The sequence below is a fragment of the Salmo salar genome, chromosome 12 (genome assembly GCF_965601325.2).
Source record: "Salmo salar chromosome 12, fSalSal1, whole genome shotgun sequence".
NCBI classification, from domain to species: domain Eukaryota; kingdom Metazoa; phylum Chordata; class Actinopteri; order Salmoniformes; family Salmonidae; genus Salmo; species Salmo salar.
This window is the reverse complement of record NC_138302.1, coordinates 17,294,477-17,318,480: the sequence shown is the minus strand read 5'-3', so window position 1 is coordinate 17,318,480 and position 24,004 is coordinate 17,294,477. Positions and strand designations below refer to the sequence as shown.

Here is a 24,004-nt window from a genome sequence, read left to right as displayed (position 1 = left end):
AGAGAAGAGTCACTGCATGTATGAACTATTAACTGAATCACTGTTATCTTCATTTGTAATATGTCTGTCCATTCATGCTTGCATTTATTTTATTTATTAATTCATTCATTTAACCTATTTATTTCTGTCACTGCAAAAGCCGTAGCCCTACAGGTCCCCCGATCGCTCCCGCGGCCTCTGCCCCCAACTGACCAAGCCCCGGTTCCTGCCCCGGTTCCTATAATTACTCCACATTGTTAAGATATTAAACACTATACCAAATTGGACAGCTAGCGTCCCACATACCCCAGAGAGGTTAACACTAGTATATAGATTCCTAAAAACAGTAGTGCAACACTAAATCAATGACGATATAATTTTCAATTGTCTTTTTTTGTACATTTGTGGACATTTGCGAACATGTGCATGGCTCCCGTTGATGACCTCACAGCATTAACACAATTTAGAAAATAAATACAATACAATAGTTCACTCTTAAAAGTAGTGCAACACATCTCAAAATAACCTTAAAACAATGAATTATAATAAATATGAGGGATTTTCGGTGAAATACATAAGGTATATGTTATACCTGTAAAACGTACGTAGCATTTGCTTCGGCACAGGTGTTGTGCTGAAAATCTCCCCTCTGCCAGAATCCTCCCCTTCGCGTTCTTCATTGCTGCGACTTGATTGCTAGTTGTCGTTTCTGCTCTCCACTCCTTTGTCAGTTTAGCGTACATTTCACTGATCTTAGTAGCAGAAAGCATTTTTGTCTGAAGTTTTCGGTTTGGCTATTTGTTTCAAGTGTATGTTGCGGTTCTAGCTTGTATGGCGCCCTGGGCGAACCCCCCTTCAGCGCCCGCCCCGCCCACACCCGGGAGCGCCCCTTGTCGCCCCCGGCAAGATGCCCCTGGGCGGCTGCCTAAGTCGCCTGTACCTAAATCCGCTACTGATTTTTGTATTAGTCTATAAATAAATCTCTTTGCCAACAATCGTCACATCTCCAATGTCTTATTCAACTAGTATTTTTGAAAGTGTAAGGATAATAATTCATAGTTGTTCTGAAATGTTTATTGCTTGCCAACATTTTACTCCCTCCTCTATGTTTAATATAACACACATACATTCATTATTAATTTTGGTTGCCTATCCTGACGTGAAGTTTGTTCTATAGAAAGTATTTGACTCTGATGTGTGTCACAGAAAGTATTTGACTCGAGCCACAAAATTAAAAGGGGGGGGGGGGGGGGATTCTGGCAGGGGGATTTTCGGCACAACACCGGTACCTAACTTACTTGATGTTAGCTAGCACACAGTAAAAACTGGAGAGTGTTTTTTCTGGAGTTAAAATTATTTTCCTCTCAAGTAGTGAAATTAAATAATTTTAGAGTGTAATTATTACCAGTGGCCGCTGGAGTGGGAGCAAAAATACAGATTCAATTATATTGGAGTAAAACAGCATGACCATGCCCACTAATGTTGGTTAAATTTGGATTTTTCCGCCATTGTCAAGTGTCTGGTGAATGGAAAGAGTGGACAGATCGAGAGCGTGGATCTGCCGAACATCAGAAGTCATTCACAGAACCACAGAATTACTTAATTTCTATACTTAATTAGAATTCCAGGTAAGTTCACTGTTATTGGTTAACTTTGTGTGCAAATTAAAAGTGTTGAGCAACATTACAGCTAGCTAGCATTGTAGAGTAGGCTTACTGTTACTGCACGATTTGCATAGTCAGATGCAAATGTGAGCATCTAGCAAGAGCTAATTAGCTAGCTAGCTTCAGTAACTTTAAGTTATACCACTTTTAGTGGTTTATGGACAGTATGTACACCCGGTGGATCGGTGCATCACCTGTTTTACATTTTCAACAGAGCGGTATTGGCTATTATCAGTAGCTAGCGGACTTTACTGACTACTGCCAGCGCAACATGTGTTTTACTCTGAAAAGCGAGCTGTTAGCAGCAGTTGGTCTGTGCTATGTGTGTTTCACTCAAGTTTAGAGTTATTAGACAGTTTTTAGCTGCAGTTCGGTCGGTGCAACACGTGCATTTTATCTGAACAGAGCTGATAGACTCAGTGATGCCAAATTAGCAACTCAGTCGCTATATTTAGCGAGTATTCAGACCCCTCTAATGACACATTTTCAAAACAATCGACTAGCAACAAATCTAGCGACTTTTTCTGTTGTTATTGGAGCCTAACATGAAAGCACATATCGTTCTTACTCTTCTCAACGAGCAGCGGGTGCTGCCGTGAGCCCCGTCCCAAAGCACTCACATGCGGCCCAGTCCTCGCGCAGCAGTCCCCCCCAGCTGCAGTCAGAGCAGGAGATGTTCCGCCCTCCGCGTCCAGACTGCAAATGAATCACGCATGCGGGAAGCCGCCGCTGGCTCATATAAATGTAAAATGTCCTTTGTCTAAAATAAATTACTGCATTTGGCTCACACAGCCTCAGTCACTTACTCACCTTGTCCACTGTGTGTGTGCCTATCTGTGACATAAGCTAAACATCTAGCTGGCTAGCTCATCATGTCTCAGTCTAAACTGTACACTCAAAAATACAGAAAGGAGTGGTAATCAAACCCTGAATTCAAAGGCTGGTTGAAGCCGTTTATTGGAGATGATACACGGGCATACTGCCTGTATTGTAAGGCTGATTTCTACGCCAAACTTAGCGATGTAAAAAAACACATGACAACTGAAAAACATACTCAAAAGGCAAAGCCTTATAACAGTTCCACCAAAAACAAGCTGCCATTTATGGTTAAAAAAAATTGACTCTGCAAAAAAGGCTGAGGCCACCATCGCTGAACACTGTTCCATGCTGGCATGTGATCACATTGGAGAAGCATGTAGAGCTGCTTTCTCTGACTCCACTGCTGCTACCCACTTCAAAATGCACAGGACAAAGTTCACAGAAATGATTAATGGTGTTCTAGCACCATACTTTCTGAAAAAGTTGGTCGCAGATGTGGGTGACCAGCGTTTCAGCCTCCTCCTCGATGTGTGTTTCTAAGTACCTGGGGGTTGTGATAAGGTACTTTGACACCAAGCAGGCAATTGTATCAACATTTCTGGGGCTTGTTGAGTTGGAGGGAGGAGATGCCAAATCTATAGCCCGTGCTGTTGTGGCTTTCCTCGAAGTGTCGTCTTAAAAAAGAGAAACTCCTGGGGATAGGGACTGACGGGGATTAACAATGGGGTCCATAAAGTGCTGAAGGAGGAGTATGGCCTCAAATATCTGGTTCTTATTCGCTGTGTGTGCCACTCTCTGCAGCTTGCTGTAAATCATGCTTCCAATGACACCATCCCCCGTAGTGTGGAGTACTTGGTACGAGAGACTTACAACTGGTTTTCGTGCAATCTGAGCCAGGGAATCTTCTTTGCTTTCTGTTGCTTATCTGTTTCAAATCTTTGGCTAACCTCATTGGCTAGTTGCATTTGTTGCGCTTTTGGTTGCAGAGACTGATTGGTCAAATTGCAAATTACGCCACCAACGGGATTCTTATCTGTTATTCATGTCCCGCCTCCCCCAAAATCCACGGAGAAATTCTGTGCAGTTAGTTCTCCATCATTCCGAGTACTTGTGAGAAAGATAGTTGCAAAGGTCACGTTAGATATATATTTCATCGCGTATTTCGGAACACAATTGTGTATTTAGGTAAATTAAGGTGAGTTTCAGTCGTTGTTTTTTGTTGTCATAACGGATTTCAGGAAACATTTGTGTATTTACATGAAATATTGTGAGTTTCAGTCGTCGTCGTAAAGGTAAGGTTAGCTATATTTCATGGCGTATTTCGGAACACAGTTGTGTATTCAGGTGAATTAATGTGAATTATGTGTGTCGCTAGCTAATAATGTGTAATAAAGGGTGGTAATAATTGATAGTTAGCTGGCTAACTAGTTAACGTTATATATTTAGATATTCAGCCAATGTAGTTCACGTGCAGTGTTAACCTCTATGGGCTAGGTGGGACGCTTGCGTCCCACTTACTCAACAGCCAGTGTAATCCCGTGGCGCGTTATTCAAATTCCTCAAAAATGCAAAAACTTCAATTTTTCAAACATATGACTATTTTACACCATTTTAAAGACAAGACTCTCGTTAATCTAACCACACTGTCCGATTTCAAAAAGGCTTTTCAACGAAAGCAAAACATTAGATTATGTCAGCAGAGTACCCAGCCAGAAATAATCAGACACCCATTTTTCAAGCTAGCATATAATGTCACATAAACCAAAACCACAGCTAAATGTAGCACTAACCTTTGATGATCTTCATCAGATGACAACCCTAGGACATTATGTTATACAATACATGCATGTTTTGTTCAATCAAGTTCATATTTATATCAAAAACCAGCTTTTTACATTAGCATGTGACTAGCATGTGACTAGCATTCCCACCGAACACTGCCGGTGAATTTACTAAATTACTCACGATAAACGTTCACAAAAAGCATAACAATTATTTTAAGAATTATAGATACAGAACTCCTCTATGCACTCGATATGTCCGATTTTAAAATAGATTTTTGGTGAAAGCACATTTTGCAATATTCTAAGTACATAGCCCGGCATCACGGGCTAGCTATTTAGACACCCGGCAAGTTTAGCACTCACCAATATCAGATTTACTATTATAAAAGATTGATTACCTTTTGTTGTCTTCGTCAGAATGCACTCCCAGGACTGCTACTTCAATAACAAATGTTGGTTTGGTCCAAAATAATCCATCGTTATATCCGAATAGCGGCGTTTTGTTCGTGCGTCCCAGACACTATCTGAAATGGTAAATCAGGGTCGCGCGCATGGCGCAATTCGTGACAAAAAAAATCTAAATATTCCATTACCGTACTTCGAAGCATGTCAACCGTTGTTTAAAATCCATTTTTATGCCATTTTTCTCGTAAAAAAAGCGATAATATTCCGACCGGGAATCTCCTTTTAGCTAAACAGAGGAAAGTAAACAAAGCTTTCGGTCGACGCGGGCACGAGCCTGAGTCTCACAGTACTGTAACCAGCCACTACCCAAACGCGCTACTTTTTTTCAGCCAGAGCCTGCAAAGCCACGATTCAGCTTTTTACCGCCTTCTGAGACCCTATGGCAGCCGTAGGAAGTGTCACGGGACAGCTAAGATCCTCACTCTTCAATAAACAGAGACAAGAAGAACGACACCTTGTCAGACAGGCCACTTCCTGCATGAAACCTTGTCAGGTTTTTGCCTGCCAAATGAGTTCTGTTATACTCACAGACACCATTCAAACAGTTTTAGAAACTTTAGGGTGTTTTCTATCCATATGTAATAAGTATATTCATATTCTAGGTACTGGGTAGGAGTGGTAACCAGATTAAATCGGGTACGTTTTTTTATCCAGCCGTGAAAATACTGTCCCCTAGCCATAACAGGTTAACTTAATCTACCTTCAGCTCCCTGCTTGGCCAAGGCTCTGGACCTGCTCAGTGGCCCAACACCAGCAGGACAGTGGAGGCCATTTTTGTGGAGCTGTGCCACAAGCACCCTGCTGGCAAGACGGTTCTTGGTAACCGGGTCAACAGGTGGGGTGCTATCCTGGGGGACTACAGGAGGATCAGGACCATGGTGCTGGGCAGCCCAAACCTGAATACACACACAAGGCTGCAACTGTTTGAGGTCAACAAGCTGACCTTGACACAGTGGTAAGTTTTAAAGAATATGTTGGTATATTTTATGTGTAGTTCACTGGTTGACAGTGTTCCTGATAACAATTAACATTTTCCATGTTTTTCACACAGGTACAACAAACGGATATCCTCTATGGAGAGAGTGGCCCTGCACCAGACCCAGGACAGCATGACTGCAGAGAGGGAGGAGTCAGGCCCCTTCCACGCTGCAGTAAGGAGCACTTCACCGCTGCCAGGCCCATCAACCAGCAGCACCTACCAGCTGCCAGAGGACAGAACGGGGCAGGCTACACAGCGTGGCAGAGCAGCAACTAGTCAGCCACTGCCACCTCTACCGCCAACCAGTCTCCCAAGAGCGCCCTCGACCTCCACTCTTCCCCCTCCTCCTGCTGGACCCAAGGTCTCCAGGACCACCGAATGGAGGAGGAAGAAGAAGCTGGAGTCTGGCATTACAGTAAGAGCGCACAAGCCATACGAAGGCTATAAGTGCTCTAAATGTGGCAAGCCAAAAACTTCTGAATTTGGACACAGTATGTACGGTAATGTGAGATTCTGTGCCGCTACCTCTGGTGGCCAAACTGTTGAGGAGTGGCTGGCACTCATGAGGGCCCAGCATGGTGCTAGCAAAGGCCAGTAAACTGACTGACTGACTGGTGTGTAAAGTAGTTTTTGTACATATGTTCTTTGTTGCTTTGTTTTTTTATGACATTGATTGTTTGTACCTTTTTAGCTCATTTAAAATTCTTAACTTGTTAACAAAGTGTGTGTGTATTATGCTGTGTTGTTTCACACTTGACATTCCCTGTGAAATAAATAACTTTTTCTCCCTTGGAATTCATTTAGATTTATTGTCATACACTGTCTTTAAAGTTTAATAAACACACTGTTTGCAGCACAGAAAAAACAGGCAAGTTCTACTGAGACATTTGAGATGACCAGCAGATACTATAGGTGACAGCAGGGAGTCAACCACCCCCAGCCCCCCAATCGACGCCCACTAATCTGATTGGTTGCTTCACACCTTCACTTGTTGATGTTTGGGAGAGTCTCAGGGATAGTCTCAGTTTGCAAAGAACTATTATTCAAGATGGATACAGTTTTCAATAGGCCAGCCTATAGAAATGTTATCGATGCTGTATATAACTCTACAGACCGTGAACAAAGAAGGTAACTTGTTTTAACATTATTTTTCATATCTGAATATTTGTTATCTACCCTTTTCAGTGTATCTGCTATTTATAATTCTGACAGCTACATAGGCTGGATAAGGCAGCTCAACACCTTGCCTGGGACAAGAATGCGTGCTTTCCAACAATACATATTGAAAAAGGATCGGAGGAAAGCACAAAAGGCCCGACAGGACTTGATAAGAGTAAAAAGGCAGCCGAGGGAAAGAGAGGAGAGAGCCCAACGGCATGCTGGGAGATACAAGGACCCACCTCCACACCTGAAATGTAGCCGTCCATGGTGGCCTCCAGTTCGGTTCCCCAAAGGTGAGGTCTTTATTCCATACATTTTGTTCATCTTACAAAAAGAAACTATCCAAACAATAAATAATCAATACAACTTAGGTTAATGAAAAGAAAAACAATCAATATATTGTGTGGATTGTTCATTAAGACACATATGCCCTTTTGCAGTCGTTGTACTTATAATATACAGGAGAACGATCGCCTTACGGCAAGGATAGCTGTGCTGCAAGCCCAGCTTCAGACGCAATCGTTAGGCAAGGGTAATTTCAGTGTAGGAAAGGATGAAACAGCGTCTGTGCCACCAGTAAGTACAGATAGTAACGTTAGTATAAACCCCCTCGCACGGTCCCCGCAGCCGTACAACTTTCTCATGGCTTCTGGAGGGAAACGCTGTAGGAATGCTCAACCGGTGTCGCTTATTCAGCCGACAGAAACTTTCAACCGGTTCTCCCCATTAAACGAGTCGGAGGCCGAGACTTCTCTGGTCTCTACTCCTCCCATTGTGGAGTCTGAGACGCCGACGGCTCCCACCATTAGCTCTGACAAATTGAAAACCCTAGTCATTGGCGACTCCATTACCCGCAGTATTAGATTTAAAACTAATCATCCAGCGATCATACACTGTTTACCAGGGGGCAGGGCTACCGACGTTAAGGCTAATCTAAAGACGGTGCTGGCTAAGGCTAAAACTGGCGAGTGTAGAGAGTATAGAGATATTGTTATCCACGTCGGCACCAACGATGTTAGGATGAAACGGTCAGAGGTCACCAAGCGCAACATAGCTTCAGCGTGTAAATCAGCTAGAAAGATGTGCCGGCATCGATTAATTGTCTCTGGCCCCCTCCCAGTTAGGGGGAGTGATGAGCTCTACAGCAGAGTCTCACAACTCAATCGATGGTTGAAAACGGTTTTCTGCCCCTCCCAAAAGATAGAATTTGTAGATAATTGGCCCTCTTTCTGGGACTCACCCACAAACAGGACCAAGCCTGGCCTGTTGAGGAGTGACGGACTCCATCCTAGCTGGAGGGGTGCTCTCTCATCTTATCTACGAACATAGACAGGGCTCTAACTCCTCTAGCTCCACAATGAAATAGGGTGCAGGCCAGGCAGCAGGCTGTTAGCCAGCCTGCCAGCTTAGTGGAGTCTGCCACTAGCACAGTCAGCGTAGTCAGCTCAGCTTTCCCCGTTGAGACCGTGTCTGTGCCTCGATCTAGGTTGGGCAAAATTAAAAATGGCGGTGTTCGCTTTAGCAATCTCACTAGTATAAAGACCTCCTCCATTCCTGACATTATTGAAAGAGATTGTGATACCTCACATCTCAAAATTGGGTTACTTAATGTTAGATCCCTCACTTCCAAGGCAGTTATAGTCAATGAACTAATCACTGATCATAATCTTGATGTGATTGGCCTGACTGAAACATGGCTTAAGCCTGATGAATTTACTGTGTTAAATGAGGCCTCACCCCCTGGTTACACTAGTGACCATACCCCCCGTGCATCCGGCAAAGGCGGAGGTGTTGCTAACATTTACGATAGCAAATTTCAATTTACAAAAAAAATAAACAATGACGTTTTCGTCTTTTGAGCTTCTAGTCATAATCTATGCAGCCTACTCACTCACTTTTTATAGCTACTGTTTACAGGCCTCCTGGGCCATATGCAGTGTTCCTCACTGAGTTCCCTGAATTCCTATCGGATCTTGTAGTCATAGCAGATAATATTCTAATTTTTGGTGACTTTAACATTCACATGGAAAAGTCCACAGACCCACTCCAAAAGGCTTTCGGAGCCATCATCGACTCAGTGGGTTTTGTCCAACATGTCTCTGGACCTACTCACTGCCACAGTCATACTCTGGACCTAGTTTTGTCCCATGGAATAAATGTTGTGGATCTTAATGTTTTTCCTCATAATCCTGGACTATCGGACCACCATTTTATTACGTTTGCAATCGCAACAAATAATCTGCTCAGACCCCAACCAAGGAGCATTAAAAGTCGTGCTATAAATTCTCAGACAACCCAAAGATTCCTTGATTTACATTTACATTTTACATTTGATGCCCTTCCAGACTCCCTCTGCCTACCCAAGGACGTCAGAGGACAAAAATCAGTTAACCACCTAACCGAGGAACTCAATTTAACCTTGCGCAATACCCTAGATGCAGTTGCACCCCTAAACTAAAAACATCTGTCATAAGAAACTAGCTCCCTGGTATACAGAAAATACACGAGCTCTGAAGCAAGCTTCCAGAAAATTGGAACGGAAATGGCGCCACACCAAACTGGAAGTCTTCCGACTAGCTTGGAAAGACAGTACCGTGCAGTATCGAAGAGCCCTCACTGCTGCTCGATCATCCTATTTTTCCAACTTAATTGAGGAAAATAAGAACAATCCAAAATTTCTTTTTGATACTGTCGCAAAGCTAACTAAAAAGCAGCCTTCGCAAATGGAGGATGGCTTTCACTTCAGCAGTAATAAATGTATGAACTTCTTTGAGGAAAAGGATCATGATCATTAGAAAGCAAATTACAGACTCCTCTTTAAATCTGGGTATTCCTCCAAAGCTCCATTGTCCTGAGTCTACGCAACTCTGCCAGGACCTAGGATCAAGGGAGATACTAAAGTGTTTTAGTACTATATCTCTTGACACAATGATGAAAATAATCATGGCCTCCAAACCCTCAAGCTGCATACTGGACCCTATTCCAACTAAACTACTGAAAGAGCTGCTTCCTGTGCTTGGCCCTCCTATGTTGAACATAATAAACGGCTCGCTATCCACCGGATGTGTACCAAGCTCACTAAAAGTGGCAGTAATAAAGCCTCTCTTGAAAAAGCCGAATCTTGATCCAGAAATTATAAAAACTATCGGCCTATATCAAATCTTCCATTCCTCTCAAAAATTTTAGAAAAAGCTGTTGCACAGCAACTCACTGCCTTCCTGAAGACAAACAATGTATACGAAACGCTTCAGTCTGGTTTTAGACCCCATCATAGCACTGAGACTGCACTTGTGAAGGTGGTAAATGACCTTTTAATGACGTCAGACCGAGGCTCTGCATCTGTCCTCGTGCTCCTAGATCTTAGTGCCGCTTTTGATACCATCGATCACCACATTCTTTTGGAGAGATTGGAAACCCAAATTGGTCTACATGGACAAGTTCTGGCCTGGTTTAGATCTTATCTGTCAGAAAGATATCAGTTTGTCTCTGTGAATGGTTTGTCCTCTGACAAATCAATTGTAAATTTCGGTGTTCCTCAAGGTTCCGTTTTAGGACCACTATTGTTTTCACTATATATTTTACCTCTTGGGGATGTCATTCGAAAACATAATGTTAAATTTCACTGCTATGCGGACGACACACAGCTGTACATTTCAATGAAACATGGTGAAGCCCCAAAATTGCCCTCGCTAGAAGCCTGTGTTTCAGACATAAAGAAGTGGATGGCTGCAAACTTTCTACTTTTAAACTCGGACAAAACAGAGATGCTTGTTCTAGGTCCCAAGAAACAAAGAGATCTTCTGTTGAATCTGACAATTAATCTGGATGGTTGTACAGTCGTCTCAAATAAAACTGTGAAGGACCTCAGCGTTACTCTGGACCCTGATCTCTCTTTTGAAGAACATATCAAGACTGTTTCAAGGACAGCTTTTTTCCATCTACGTAACATTGCAAAAATCAGAAACTTTCTGTCCAAAAATGACGCAGAAAAATTAATCCATGCTTTTGTTACTTCTAGGTTGGACTACTGCAATGCTCTACTTTCCGGCTACCCGGATAAAGCACTAAACAAACTTCAGTTAGTGCTAAATACGGCTGCTAGAATCCTGACTAGAACCAAAAAATTTGATCATATTACTCCAGTGCTAGCCTCCCTACACTGGCTTCCTGTTAAGGCAAGGGCTGATTTCAAGGTTTTACTGCTAACCTACAAAGCATTACATGGGCTTGCTCCTACCTATCTTTACGATTTGGTCCTGCCGTACATACCTACACGTACGCTACGGTCACAAGACGCAGGCCTCCTAATTGTCCCTAGAATTTCTAAGCAAACGGCTGGAGGTAGGGCTTTCTCCTATAGAGCTCCATTTTTATGGAATGGTCTGCCTACCAATGTGAGAGACGCAGACTCAGTCTCAACCTTTAAGTCTTTACTGAAGACTTATCTCTTCAATAGGTCCTATGATTAAGTATAGTCTGGCCCAGGAGTGTGAAGGTGAACGGAAAGGCTGGAGCAACGAACCGCCCTTGCTGTCTCTGCCTTGCCGGTTCCCCTCTTTCCACTGGGATTCTCTGCCTCTAACCCTTTTACAGGGGCTGAGTCACTGGCTTACTGGTGTTCTTCCATGCCGTCCATGGGAGGGGTGCGTCACTTGAGTGGGTTGAGTCACTGACGTGGTCTTCCTGTCTGGGCTGGCGCCCCCCCTTGGGTTGTGCCATGGCGGAGATCGTTGTGGGCTATACTCGGCCTTGTCTTAGGACGGTAAGTTGGTGGTTGGAGACATCCCTCTAGTGGTGTGGGGGCTGTGCTTTGGCAAAGTGGGTGGGGTTATATCCTGCCTGTTTGGCCCTGTCCGGGGGTATCATCGGATGGGGCCACAGTGTCTTCTGATCCCTCCTGTCTCAGCCTCCAGTATTTATTTACATTTACATTTAAGTCATTTAGCAGACGCTCTTATCCAGAGCGACTTACAAATTGGTGCATTCACCTTATGATATCCAGTGGAACAACCACTTTACAATAGTGCATCTAAATCTTTTAAGGGGGGGGGGGGGGGTTAGAAGGATTACTTTATCCTATCCTAGGTATTCCTTAAAGAGGTGGGGTTTCAGGTGTCTCCGGAAGGTGGTGATTGACTCCGCTGTCCTGGCGTCGTGAGGGAGCTTGTTCCACCATTGGGGTGCCAGAGCAGCGAACAGTTTTGACTGGGCTGAGCGGGAACTGTGCTTCCTCAGAGGTAGGGGGGCCAGCAGGCCAGAGGAGGATGAACGCAGTGCCCTTGTTTGGGTGTAGGGCCTGATCAGAGCCTGAAGGTATGGAGGTGCCGTTCCCTTCACAGCTCCGTAGGCAATCACCATGGTCTTGTACCGGATGCGAGCTTCAACTGGAAGCCAGTGGAGAGAGCGGAGGAGCCGGGTGACGTGAGAGAACTTGGGAAGGTTGAACACCAGATGGGCTGCGGCGTTCTGGATGAGTTGTAGGGGTTTAATGGCACAGGCAGGGAGCCCAGCCAACAGCGAGTTGCAGTAATCCAGACGGGAGATGACAAGTGCCTGGATTAGGACCTGCGCCGCTTCCTGTGTGAGGCAGGGTCGTACTCTGCGAATGTTGTAGAGCATGAACCTACAGGATCGGGTCACCGCCTTGATGTTAGTGGAGAACGACAGGGTGTTGTCCAGGATCACGCCAAGATTCTTAGCACTCTGGGAGGAGGACACAAGGGAGTTGTCAACCGTGATGGCGAGATCATGGAACGGGCAGTCCTTCCCCGGGAGGAAGAGCAGCTCCGTCTTGCCAAGGTTCAGCTTGAGCTGGTGATCCGTCATCCACACTGATATGTCTGACAGACATGCAGAGATGCGATTCGCCGCCTGGTTATCAGAAGGGGGAAAGGAGAAATTTATTTGTGTGTCGTCTGCATAGCAATGATAGGAGAGACCATGTGAGGATATGACAGAGCCAAGTGACTTGGTCTATAGCGAGAATAGGAGAGGGCCTAGAACAGAGCCCTGGGGGACACCAGTGGTGAGAGCGCATGGTGCGGAGACAGATTCTCGCCACGCCACCTGGTAGGAGCGACCTGTCAGGTAGGACGCAATCCAAGCGTGGGCCGCGCCGGAGATGCCCAACTCGGAGAGGGTGGAGAGGAGGATCTGATGGTTCACAGTATCAAAGGCAGCAGATAGGTCTAGAAGGATGAGAGCAGAGGAGAGAGTCAGCTTTAGCAGTGCGGAGAGCCTCCGTGACACAGAGAAAAGCAGTCTCAGTTGAATGCCCAGTCTTGAAAACTGACTGATTAGGATCAAGAAGGTCATTCTATTTATTTATTTATTTAATTTATGCTGCAGTAGTTTATGTGTCGGGGGGCTAGGGTCAGTCTGTTACATCTGGACTTATTTCTCTTTAAATATGCTCTCTCTAATTCTCTCTTTCTGTCTTTCTCTCGGAGGACCTGAGCCCTAGGACCATGCCTCAGGACTACCTGGTATGATGACTCCTTGCTGTCCCCAGTCCACCTGGCCGTGCTGCTGCTCCAGTTTCAACTGTTCTGCCTGCGGCTATGGAACCCTGACCTGTTCACCGGACGTGCTTGTTGCACCCTCGATAACTACTATGATTATTATTATTTGACCATGCTGGTCATTTATGAACATTTTAACATCTTTACCATGTTCTGTTATAATATCCACCCTGCACAGCCAGAAGAGGACTGGCCACCCCTCATAGCCTGGTTCCTCTCTAGGTTTCTGCCTAGGTTTTTGGCCTTTCTAGGGAGTTTTTCCTAGGGAGTTTTTCCTAGCCACCGTGCTTCTTTCACATGCATTGCTTGCTGTTTGGGGTTTTAGGCTGGGTTTCTGTACAGCACTTTGAGATATCAGCTGATGTACGAAGGGCTATATAAATACATTTGATTTGATTTGATTTTTGATGATTTGTCCTTCTGTAGAGAAGAAACCGATACCAGCTCCAACCGGAAGGTTGTCTCCCCCCTACACCTGAAATTCAGCCGTCCATGTTGACCCCCAGTTCTGAACAGACACCCCCCCAAAGGTGAGTTCTCTTAAATTCAAATTTGTGTGTTTGACTATAGCAATTTCCCTTTGTGTAATGTGTTCTAATAAGCCGCTACCTGTGTTTCCCTCTGTAGACAAGAAACTGAAGCCAGCTCCATCTACAATCAACAAGGGGGTCAGGAGGAAAGATAAGCGGCGCCCATCAACAAGCAAACCCCCTATTGCTAGAGTTGTTGCCGCTTCCACCCTCACAAAAGGCCTCCCCTTGTCCAGGTCCACAGATTTGAGGAGGAGAATTGCACAGGCTGGCCGTGGACCTGTGACGAAGAGGAGGTTTCCTGTTGCTTTCCCCTGCAAGGTATGTGGCAAGCCTAAAAGAAAAGAATTTGCCCACAGCCAGTACAGGGGAGAGCACTTCTGTGAGGCAGCAGGAGGAGGCAAAACTGCTGTGGAGTGGTTGGAGGAGAAGAGAGGGCCTGAGCCTCGGGTGCCAAGGACAACAGGAGGCGAAGGAAGGAGTTGGAGGATCGTCGTAAATAGTTCTGTAATATGTTCTGTAATTTCAGTGAGCAAGCCGTTCTAATCGACCAGGCCCGGGTATCCTGGAAGGATATTGACCTCATCCCGTCAGTAGAGGATGCCTGGTTATTTTTTTTCAATGCCTTCCTCACCATCTTAAATAAGCATGCCCCATTCAAGAAATTTAGAACCAGGAACAGATATAGCCCTTGGTTCTCTCCAGACCTGACTGCCCTTAACCAACACAAAAACATGCGTTCTGCATTAGCATCGAACAGCCCCCGTGATATGCAACTTTTCAGGAAAGTTAGAAACCAATATACACAGGCAGTTAGAAGAGCCCAGGCTGGCTTTTTCAAGCAGAAATTTGCTTCCTGCAACACAAACTCAAAAAAGTTCTGGGACACTGTAAAGTCCATGGAGAATAAGAACAACACCTCCCAGCTGCCCACTGCACTGAGGATAGGAAACTCTGTCACCTCTGATAAATCCACTATAATTGAGAATTTCAATAAGCATTTTTCTACGGTTGGCCATGCTTTCCACCTGGCTACCCCTACTGCAGTCAACAGCACTGCACACCCCTCAGCTACTCGCCCAAGCCTTCCCCATTTCTCCTTCTCCCAAATCCAGTCAGCTGATGTTCTGAAAGAGCTGCAAAATCTGGACCCCTACAAATCAGCCGGGCTAGACAATCTGGACCCTTTCTTTCAAAAATTATCTGCCGAAATTGTTGCAACCCCTATTACTAGCCTGTTCAACCTCTCCTTCTTGTCGTCTGAGATTCCAAAAGAATGGAAAGCAGCTGCTGTCATCCCCCTCTTAAAAGGAGGGGACACTCTTGACCCAAACTGCTACAGACCTATATCTATCCTACCCTGCCTTTCTAAGGTCTTCGAAAGCCAAGTCAACAAACAGATTACCGACCATTTCTAATCCCACCGCACCTTATCCGCTATGCAATCTGGTTTTAGAGCTGGTCATGGGTGCACCTCAGCCACGCTCAACGATATCATAACCGCCATCGATAAGAAACAATACAGTGCTGCCGTATTCATTGACCTAGCCAAGGCTTTCGACTCTGTCAATCACCACATCCTCATCGGCAGACTCAATAGCCTTGGTTTCTCAAATGATTGCTTCGCCTGGTTCACCAACTACTTCTCTGATAGAGTTCAATGTGTCAAATCGGATGGCCTGGTGTATGTATAACATTGGCGTTACACCATCAAGAGCAGTTTGAAGAAAGTGCATCTGGGCCACTGACCTGTGGACGGAAATGTCTATACTTGCATAAGGTAAGCTATTCATGCCTTATATTGTTTTACCTATGTGTTATAGCTACTGCTGTAGAAAAAAACATTAGCTCTACCAAGAACTTGAGTTTTCATTTGAAGATGTATTGATAAATCATGTTTGATTTGTATATGTATATTTTAATGTCTATCCCTTTTTTTTACAGGTTCATCACGATCCTGTCTGTTTTTGCTATACAGTACTTTTATTTCACTATCTAAAGAAAATATCAATGTGCTAATAAAACGTGCATTTTGCTTGGGAACGGACCGATGTTAGTCTGGTGTCTCGCTTCAGAACTGCCTACCATGGGTTAACCTACCAGTAGTCTTATAGACTACAGATATTATATCTCTCAGGGTCCTTAACACACACAAGCCTCTACACTGCGCTCAAGGTCTCGGTCCAGGTAGAGGGGGACAGTGAACTATTTACAACAACAAAAAACATCCGACCACCCAGCCAGTGGCTCAGTGTTCTTCACCTTGCCTCTTAGCGTCCTTCATTTCCGCCGGCCACGATCTTACACCCCCCCCCCCCCCTCCCCCTCCCCCTCCCCCGCAGCAACAGAGCAGAACGCCACGCTGCCGAAGCGGCTGTGCCCTGTCTCCCGCAACCCGCATTTGGCGCAGATGTACTGCTCACGTCGCCTTCTCTTTCCGGCTGTCCCCTCCTCTGTATCCTCCGCCATCCTCTTCCTCCTCCAAGCCATTGTCCTTGGCACTGGAGGAGGTTGGGAGGGGCCAGGAAGTGCGGGGGGGTTGTTGCTCCAGGTGGGCTGGCAGAATGGGCAGGCCCTCCTTGCTGGGTGGTCTGGCGTGGGACCGGATTAGGGAAAGGGAAGGGTGTCTTGATTCCCTCCCGCTGGTAGTGGAGGGGCTTGGCTGCAGGGAGGGGCTGGGCGGTGACGCTGGGGGCAACAGCGAGCCCCAATCCCTGCTGCGGCACCATCCTCTCCTGACGCCGGGAGTACCTGAAACAGGGAGAGAAAACAAACACAAGCTGTCACTCAGATTGTCATTAGTCACATTGGTTTATGTAACAAGTCTTCCATAAGTTAATGTCTTACCACTGACTGATGGTCCTTTGATTCAGCTCAAAGAGCTGAAGGTTGGTCTGGGCCATCAACCTTGGGCTGTTCAGCACTGCCTCCCTGATGGCCACGTAGTCTGCCAGAATGAGCGCCCACCTGCTCTTTTTGGGATGGATTTGGCAGAGCTGACTGCAAATTGCCTCCACCAAACGGCTGGTGCCCGGCCAATTTGCAGGGCCCGAGTTGAGTCCGAGAAGGCAACTGAAACAGAGGAGATAAATAATTAGAGAACATTGAAAATAATGATATCCATCGCCTGACCTTCATATGCATTTAATGTAAAGGCAGGCAATATAATAGTAAGGTGGAGGACATGAACACTAACAACATACCGTTGGAGAGAGTCTTTTCCTAGGATAATGGACGACTTCCCCTTCGTTGCCTTGAACCGCCCCTGAACGATCCTCTCCTGGTGTCGGGCAGGGTAGATCAAGCGCCAGCCACAGCGCCACCAGACCATCTACCCTGCGGTCCGACAGCCCCTGACGGTTCCTCACCCCCACCAAGGCCCTGGCAAGCCTGCGGACATGCTGGTAGCCCGGCATTGCATCAGGGCCTTGCGTCGCCCCCTGAAGATAAAGAGACATGGAAGAATCGATGAGGACGATGTCAAACATTTAGGGGTAACACATAAGATTCTTCTACAAAGAAAATAGAAGTTGTTTTATATTGTGTAACTAAAAATCAGATGGAATCTGTTAAAATGTAACATGTTTCAAGTTAAACTGTAGTTTGTTTTTTATCCTGTTTAGTGAATGATTACTCTGAGTATTAATTGAGTTGACATGAAACTTTGTGTATGCTAATTTAGGAAACCAGAACCTAATCACATAAGAGGAAATTGCCTAGGATCAGAGATCAGGGTCAGGCCCAGAAGATGGATAGCTAAACAAAGAGGACCATGGATATTCCACAGGGGAAAGAAGGGGAAAGTCATTGGGGTCATAAAATGTATAGCTGGAGAGGTGACGCCTTCAAGGGAAGAGTATAAGATGTGTTGTGATCTTTCTAAATGTATGCACTCAGCTGATGGCATCCTTGGTATTAAACACCTGAAAATTGTCTTGAGTTTGCCTCAATTCCTTATTTCAAAGAGGTTGCAATAGCATTTTTATTTTCAACACAAAGGACAATTATAATTACCTCTGAATCAGAGGAGTGGTCAGGGTGAGGAGAATCGTGGCGATTTTTTATTTCACCAGGTAAGCTAGTTGAGAACAAGTTCTCATTTACAACTGCGACCTGGCCAAGATAAAGCAAAGCAGTGCGACACAAACAACAACACAGAGTTACACATGGAATAAACAAGCGTACAGTCAATAACACAATAGAAAAAAAAGAGTCTATATACAGTGTGTGCAAATGGTGTGAGGAGGTAAGGCAATAAATAGGCCATAGTAGCGAAGTAATTACAATTTAGCAGATTAACATTGGAGTGATAGATGAGCAGATGATGATGTGCAAGTAGAGATTCTGGTGTGCAAAAGAGCAGAAAAGTAAATCAAAACAGTATGAGGATGAGGTAGGTAGATTAGGTGGGCTATTTACAGATGGACTATGTACAGCTGCAGCGATCGGTTAGCTGATGTTTAAAGTAAGTGAGGGAAATATAAGTCTCCAGCTTCAGCAATTTTTGCAATTCGTTCCAGTCACTGGCAGCAGAGAACTGGAAGGAAAGGCGGCAAAAAGAGGTGTTGGCTTTGGGGATGACCAGTGAGATATACCTGCTGGAGCGCGTGCTATGGTTGGGAGTTGTTATCGTGACCAGTGAGCTGAGATTAGGCGGAGCTTTACCTAGCATAGATTTATAGATGACCTGGAGCCAGTGGGTCTGGAGACTAATATGTCGCGACGGCCAGCCGACTAGAGCATACAGGTCGCAGTGGTGGGTGGTATAAGGGGCTTTGGTAACAAAACGGATGGCACGGTGATAGACTGCATCCAGTTTGCTGAGTAGAGTATTGGAAGCTATTTTGTAGATGACATCGCCGAAGTCGAGGATCGGTGGGATTGTCAGTTTTACTAGGGTTAGTTAGGCAGTTGGAGGCCATGGATTGAGTGCTGTATGGCATTGAAGCTCATTTGGAGGTTAGTTAACACAGTGTCCAAAGAAGGGCCAGAAGAATACAGAATGCTGTCGTCTGCGTAGACGTGGACCCTGGAATCACCCGCAGCAAGAGCGACATCATTGATATATACAGAGAAAAGAGTCGGCCCGAGAATTGAACCCTGTGGTACCCCCATAGAGACTGCCAGAGGTTCGGACAACAGGCCCTCCGATTTGACACACTTAACTCTGTCTGCGAAGTAGTTGGTGAACCAGGCGAGGCAGTCATTTCAGGAACCAAGTCTATTGAGTCTGCCGATAAGAATACGGTGATTGACAGAGTCGAACGCCTTGGCCAGGTCGATGAAGATGGCTGCACAGTACTGTCTTTTATCGATGGCAGTTATGATATCGTTTGGTACCTTGAGCGTGGCTGAGGTGCACCCGTGACCAGCTTGGAAACTGGATTGCACAGCGGAGAAGGTACGGTGGGATTCGAAATGGTCAGTGAACTGTTTATTAACTTGGCTTTTGAAGACTTTAGAAAGGCAGGGCAGGATGGATATAGGTCTATAACAGTCTGGGTCCAGAGTGTTACCTCCTTTGAAGAGGGGGCTGAATGCGGCAGCTTTACAATCTTAAAGGGATCTCGGACGATACGAAAGAGAGGTTGAACAGACTGGTAATAGGGGTTGCAACAATGGCGGCAGATCATTTTAGAAAGAGAGGGTCCAGATTGTCTAGCCCAGCTGATTGGTACGGGTTCAGGTGTTGCAGCTCTTTCAGAACATCAGGGGCTTCAGGAGAGCTTTCGTTTTCAGGGGCGGTGGGATTGGATGGCCCAAACCTGGGTGCATCAGCGGGTTCCCCTAGGTCAGACCTTCAGATCGGTGAACTGCCGCCCAGTGCCCAAGGAAAAAAACGCGAGAGAAAGAGAGAAATCATACGAATTACGTGCATTAATAGCACATTCCAACATGCCCACATGAATATCAATCATTGATAGGCTGTAACAAAAGAACGAAATGAGTGTTGGTCAAGTTTGAGAGTAAAACTTGTTAAAGTTGCGTCAATTCAATTCTGGTATCAGAACAAAATAGTCAGCACATAGTAACTTCTGATTTATTTGTACTTTATTCAATGCAAACACGTGTGTGGTAAATAGGTGGTTCGTATATATACGGTCTCTCTGTGACACCTCGCAGGGCAGACAGAGAAGAGAACGACACATCCTTTGTTCTCTCTTTTATACTCTGACAGAGATAGTTCCCGCTCAATGCTGGCCTGTCAGAGGGAGGAGGACCGTGGTTTAAACTTGCTCCTCCTATCGTCGGCGTGCAGGCTGGTCCCAGCCTCGTGACGCACTTCCTGTCTCCGGGTGTAGTTCTTCTTGTCTTCAGCAGTTGATTTATCCGTAGTTCATGTACTTACTATTGTAGCATAGCTTCCCCAGTATATTATATAAGTTATGCAAACAAATAGCCAGTTCAACCCTAACAAACTGAAATTAAATTAGTGATTAAAATGGAAAAAGAGAAACTCATGATTACGTGACATACAGGATGACAGCTACATGCAGGATGACAGCAACAGTGACAAGGTAAGATATTTAGTAGTGCATACATGCAGTGACTCTCCACTAAACCTAGATGACTTACCAATACATTTCCCTGGGTTGACGATAGGAAATAATAGAAAACACTTTAATACTTCAGCAAACTTCAACTGAATACTTATCAATGTCCTATGTCAATTAATAGTGACGTAAAAACATACACGTGTCTATGTCAGCAGCTGCTTTGACCAGCTCTGCATCCGAATTGATCATTACTTCATATGCAGTTTAATTCAGTTTACAAAGAAAGACACGTTTGCCCCAATAACCAACAGGTTGTCACATATCAGAGAGTGCATTCAACTACATACACTTCAAACGCATCGAAAAACGAAAGAAATTTGTCAATTAAATAGTGTAGAATTCCAACTTTGAGTTGATATAAATGTTAACTAAGGTTTTACAGGATTGTCAGCGGTCAAATGAAGTTTGTGAACTTTGTAAACCTTGTTACGTAATGCTAACTTTCCTGTGCAGCGTCACCCTATACTATATTTACAGTAGCTAGCAATCTAATAACGTCATTAAAATACACATTTTTGGTAGCCCTGCAGTCAAACAAGTCGGTTGGCTAGACATGTTATTGTCATATTTCATCACATTTAGCCGTCGATGGTACATTCATTGCAAATTAAGCACATTTCCCTCATATACTCACCGGGTATCATCAATGGCTGACAGAAAAAGATTTTGTTGTGATTAAGTGAAGTCATGAAAATTTCGGAGGTACGTGACTGGCTGAAAAACTTTTGGAATAAGCTAGGCTCTTAATTGGCAGGTTTTTTCTCTCTTTCTCTAATTTGGAACAAACCGAAGCATCTGATTGGAGGAGAGGACTAATGGAACACTATGGGTATTTGGAACGTTTAGAACAGAGAAGAATGCCGGTTCTTGTTCTGCTCAGTTTGTCTTGCATTTGCAAAACCTTCAGCCAGTGATAGTGCATTTGTCAAAGGAGGCATGCAGGCCTGGAAACATGCTCCTCAGAGAGTTCAGGAACATGAGAGAAGCAAGACACATAGAGAAAGTGCAGAAGCTTTTTTCCTCAGAGCCAGAAAAGCAGACATCCGTACCCTTCTGAGTGATAAGCACATGTCAGTTCAACAAGACCAGGTCAGAAAGAGAAGGCAGGTCATGAAACGTGTGATTGATGTAGTTAAAATTATTGGTAAATGTGGGCTCAGCTAGAGGACACAGGCACAAAGCTGCATATACCGTAAATTCCGGACTATAAGCCGCAACTTTTTTCCCAGCTTTGAACCTCGCGGCTTAAACAATGACGCGGCTAATATATGGATTTTTCCCGCTTTCAATTTTTTTTGCCAAAAAAAAACCATTCTGTGACGTGCTCAGTTTTTTGGCGGCATGAAGCTTTCATTAGACCAATGAAATTGCCGAACGGGTTAAGGTCAAACAACTTTTTGTTGTTTACTGTTTAGATTCAATCGAGCGCTCTCAAACTTCCTATCATTCTGATTACGGTAGTCATTTTGTCACCCTCATCATGGCAAAGACACGGAGAAATGCATATGATGCAGCTTTCAAGTTGAAGGCGATTGATCTGGCTGTTGGAAAAGGAAATAGAGCTGCTGCACGGGAGCTTGGTCTTAATGAGTCGATGATAAGACGTTGGAAACAGCAGCGTGAGGAATTGACTCAGTGCAAAAAGACAACTAAAGCTTACTGCTAATTTTTTATTTTTTGTTACAAGCCGTGTTTCGTTAAAGCCTATTTATTTTTGTTACAAGCCTTGTTTCGTTAAAGCCTATTTATTTTTGTTACAAGCCGTGTTTCGTTAAAGCCTGTGTAAAGTTAATTTGTTTCAATGTACCGGTAGGCACCTGCGGCTTATAGACATGTGCGGCTTATTTATGTTCAAAATAAAAAATTCAATTCAGTGGGTGCGGCTTATATTCAGGTGCGCTTAATAGTCCGGAAATTACGGTAACTTGGAAAACATGGCCGTCAATCATGACAAGTTTCTTGAGCTTATGTTGTTGCTAAGCAAATATGATGTCAACTCAGTGTTCAGATAGGCTACTTGTTGATCAGTCACCATCTGCTTTAATTCACTCAGGAAACAGCTTAATATCATATAAGAATGGCTAATAGTTAGTTAACACCATCTGCTTTAATGATAATTCTTTACGTTTTACAGGTGAAATGTCCAAACTGCACGTCAATCATTTGATGTCAATCAGTTTCATGGGAATATGCGTTTAGATCTTCTTGAATGACTGTTTCCGGAGTGAATTAAAGCAGATGGTGTTAACCTACTATTAACCGTTCTTATATAATATCAGTCGCTGTTTCACGCCGATGCTTTATCTGAGATGTATTTGTCTCTGTCGGCGTGCATCTAGGTCAAATAAATCATCTATATTTAAATATTTTATTTGGATGGTCAAGGAGGTACGGCAGGGTATGGTAGGGTGGGCCACGCCCACTAAAGCCACCATAACACCGGTCCTGTAATCATACCTTATATAATCTTAGACCCTACGCCTAGCTACACCTGCCATAACCTTTGACCCTAGTTTGACCTCTAAACTCCCAAACCTCTGACCTCTAACAGCTGACCTATAACATGTGTTCTGCTTCATATCCAATTATCTGTCAGTTGTTCCAGAAGTCGTGCCCTGGCTGCATTCCTGACCCCTGAACTTTAACCCCTGACCTCTAACCTGTGTTCTGGTTGCTGTCCAGGTTATCAGCTAGTTGATCCAGTAGTTGTCTCCTGGCTGCGTTCCGGCGGTGCTTCTTCCCCTCGTAGTGCTGCTGGGCCATCGCTGGGTTGTTGAACCATGCCCCACACAGGAAGCACGACCTACACGCTGTGTTGCCATTGGTCACTAGCCAGGTAATGGGAGGGGCTGGGGGAGGCGGCATTGGCAGAGGGGGCGTGTCTGATGGACAGGGGGAGGAGTCTGTGACACAGGAAACAGGAAATAAGGAGTGCGTATTCATGAAACGTGATTATTAAGGAAAGTGTGTGTGTGTATTGAAAAATGTGCGTGTGTGTGTGTGTGTGTCTGAGTGTGTGTGTGTGTGTGTGTTACCTGTGGTAGGGGTAGTAGAAATAGTCGGTGAGGAGCCCAACACTAGTTTTACGCTCTTAGCATGGGTCTTTCCCTGGTAGTGGGACTGGGCCACTATGGCTGAGGTAAAGAACATGTTACACAGACTACAACACTTGTTACCATCCACAGCTCTCTCCTCACTATCCTGGAGGAGAAAGAGAGATAGGAGAGAAAGAGAGATAGGAAGAGAGAGAGGTGTGTGTGTGTGGTGTGTGTGTGTGTGTGTGTGTGTGTGAGAGAGAGAGAGATTCAACCTCCATAATTCATTGCAGAGATCAAAGGAAGCTGAGTTTTATCTGCAGACACACAGGACTGCTGGACCAGTGTCCCCCATGGGGACACAGCGCTTTGAATGTACACACACACACACACACACACACACACACACAAAAACACACACACACTGCACGTACATGTACAAAGAGTTGCCCTAGCAGAGGAAGAGGAAGAGGTAACATTCTGTCTGACTGACTGTTAGTTGGCCTAGCA

The 24,004-nt window shown here is 44.8% G+C and overlaps 2 protein-coding genes across 2 annotated transcripts; one reads left to right on the top strand and one right to left on the bottom strand.

Moving 5' to 3' along the window:
• Positions 1-5,407: 5,407 nt before the first annotated feature.
• On the top strand, positions 5,408-6,642 carry LOC145859409 (uncharacterized). The gene is made up of 2 exons (XM_082958642.1): positions 5,408-5,666; positions 5,763-6,642. The coding sequence occupies exons 1-2, from the start codon at positions 5,587-5,589 to the stop codon at positions 6,286-6,288; spliced, it is 606 nt and encodes a 201-aa protein (XP_082814768.1). The 5' UTR covers positions 5,408-5,586; the 3' UTR covers positions 6,289-6,642.
• Positions 6,643-19,980: 13,338 nt separating this feature from the next.
• On the bottom strand, positions 19,981-23,715 carry LOC106564324 (zinc finger matrin-type protein 4-like). Its single transcript, XM_045692088.2, has 2 exons — positions 23,495-23,715; positions 19,981-23,362 (listed from the first exon to the last, which is right to left on the bottom strand). The coding sequence occupies exons 1-2, from the start codon at positions 23,607-23,609 to the stop codon at positions 23,115-23,117; spliced, it is 363 nt and encodes a 120-aa protein (XP_045548044.2). The 5' UTR covers positions 23,610-23,715; the 3' UTR covers positions 19,981-23,114.
• Positions 23,716-24,004: the final 289 nt, after the last annotated feature.

Bases quoted from the DNA above. Each gene is read 5' to 3' on its own strand.
- LOC145859409 (XM_082958642.1), top strand. From the start codon at position 5,587: ATGGTGCTGGGCAGCCCAAACCTGAATACACACACAAGGCTGCAACTG. The intron at 5,667-5,762 runs GTAAGTTTTAAA...TTTTTCACACAG, and splicing joins AAGCTGACCTTGACACAGTG to GTACAACAAACGGATATCCT.
- LOC106564324 (XM_045692088.2), bottom strand. From the start codon at position 23,609: ATGTTCTTTACCTCAGCCATAGTGGCCCAGTCCCACTACCAGGGAAAG. The intron at 23,363-23,494 runs GTAACACACACA...CCTGTGTCACAG, and splicing joins TTCTACTACCCCTACCACAG to ACTCCTCCCCCTGTCCATCA.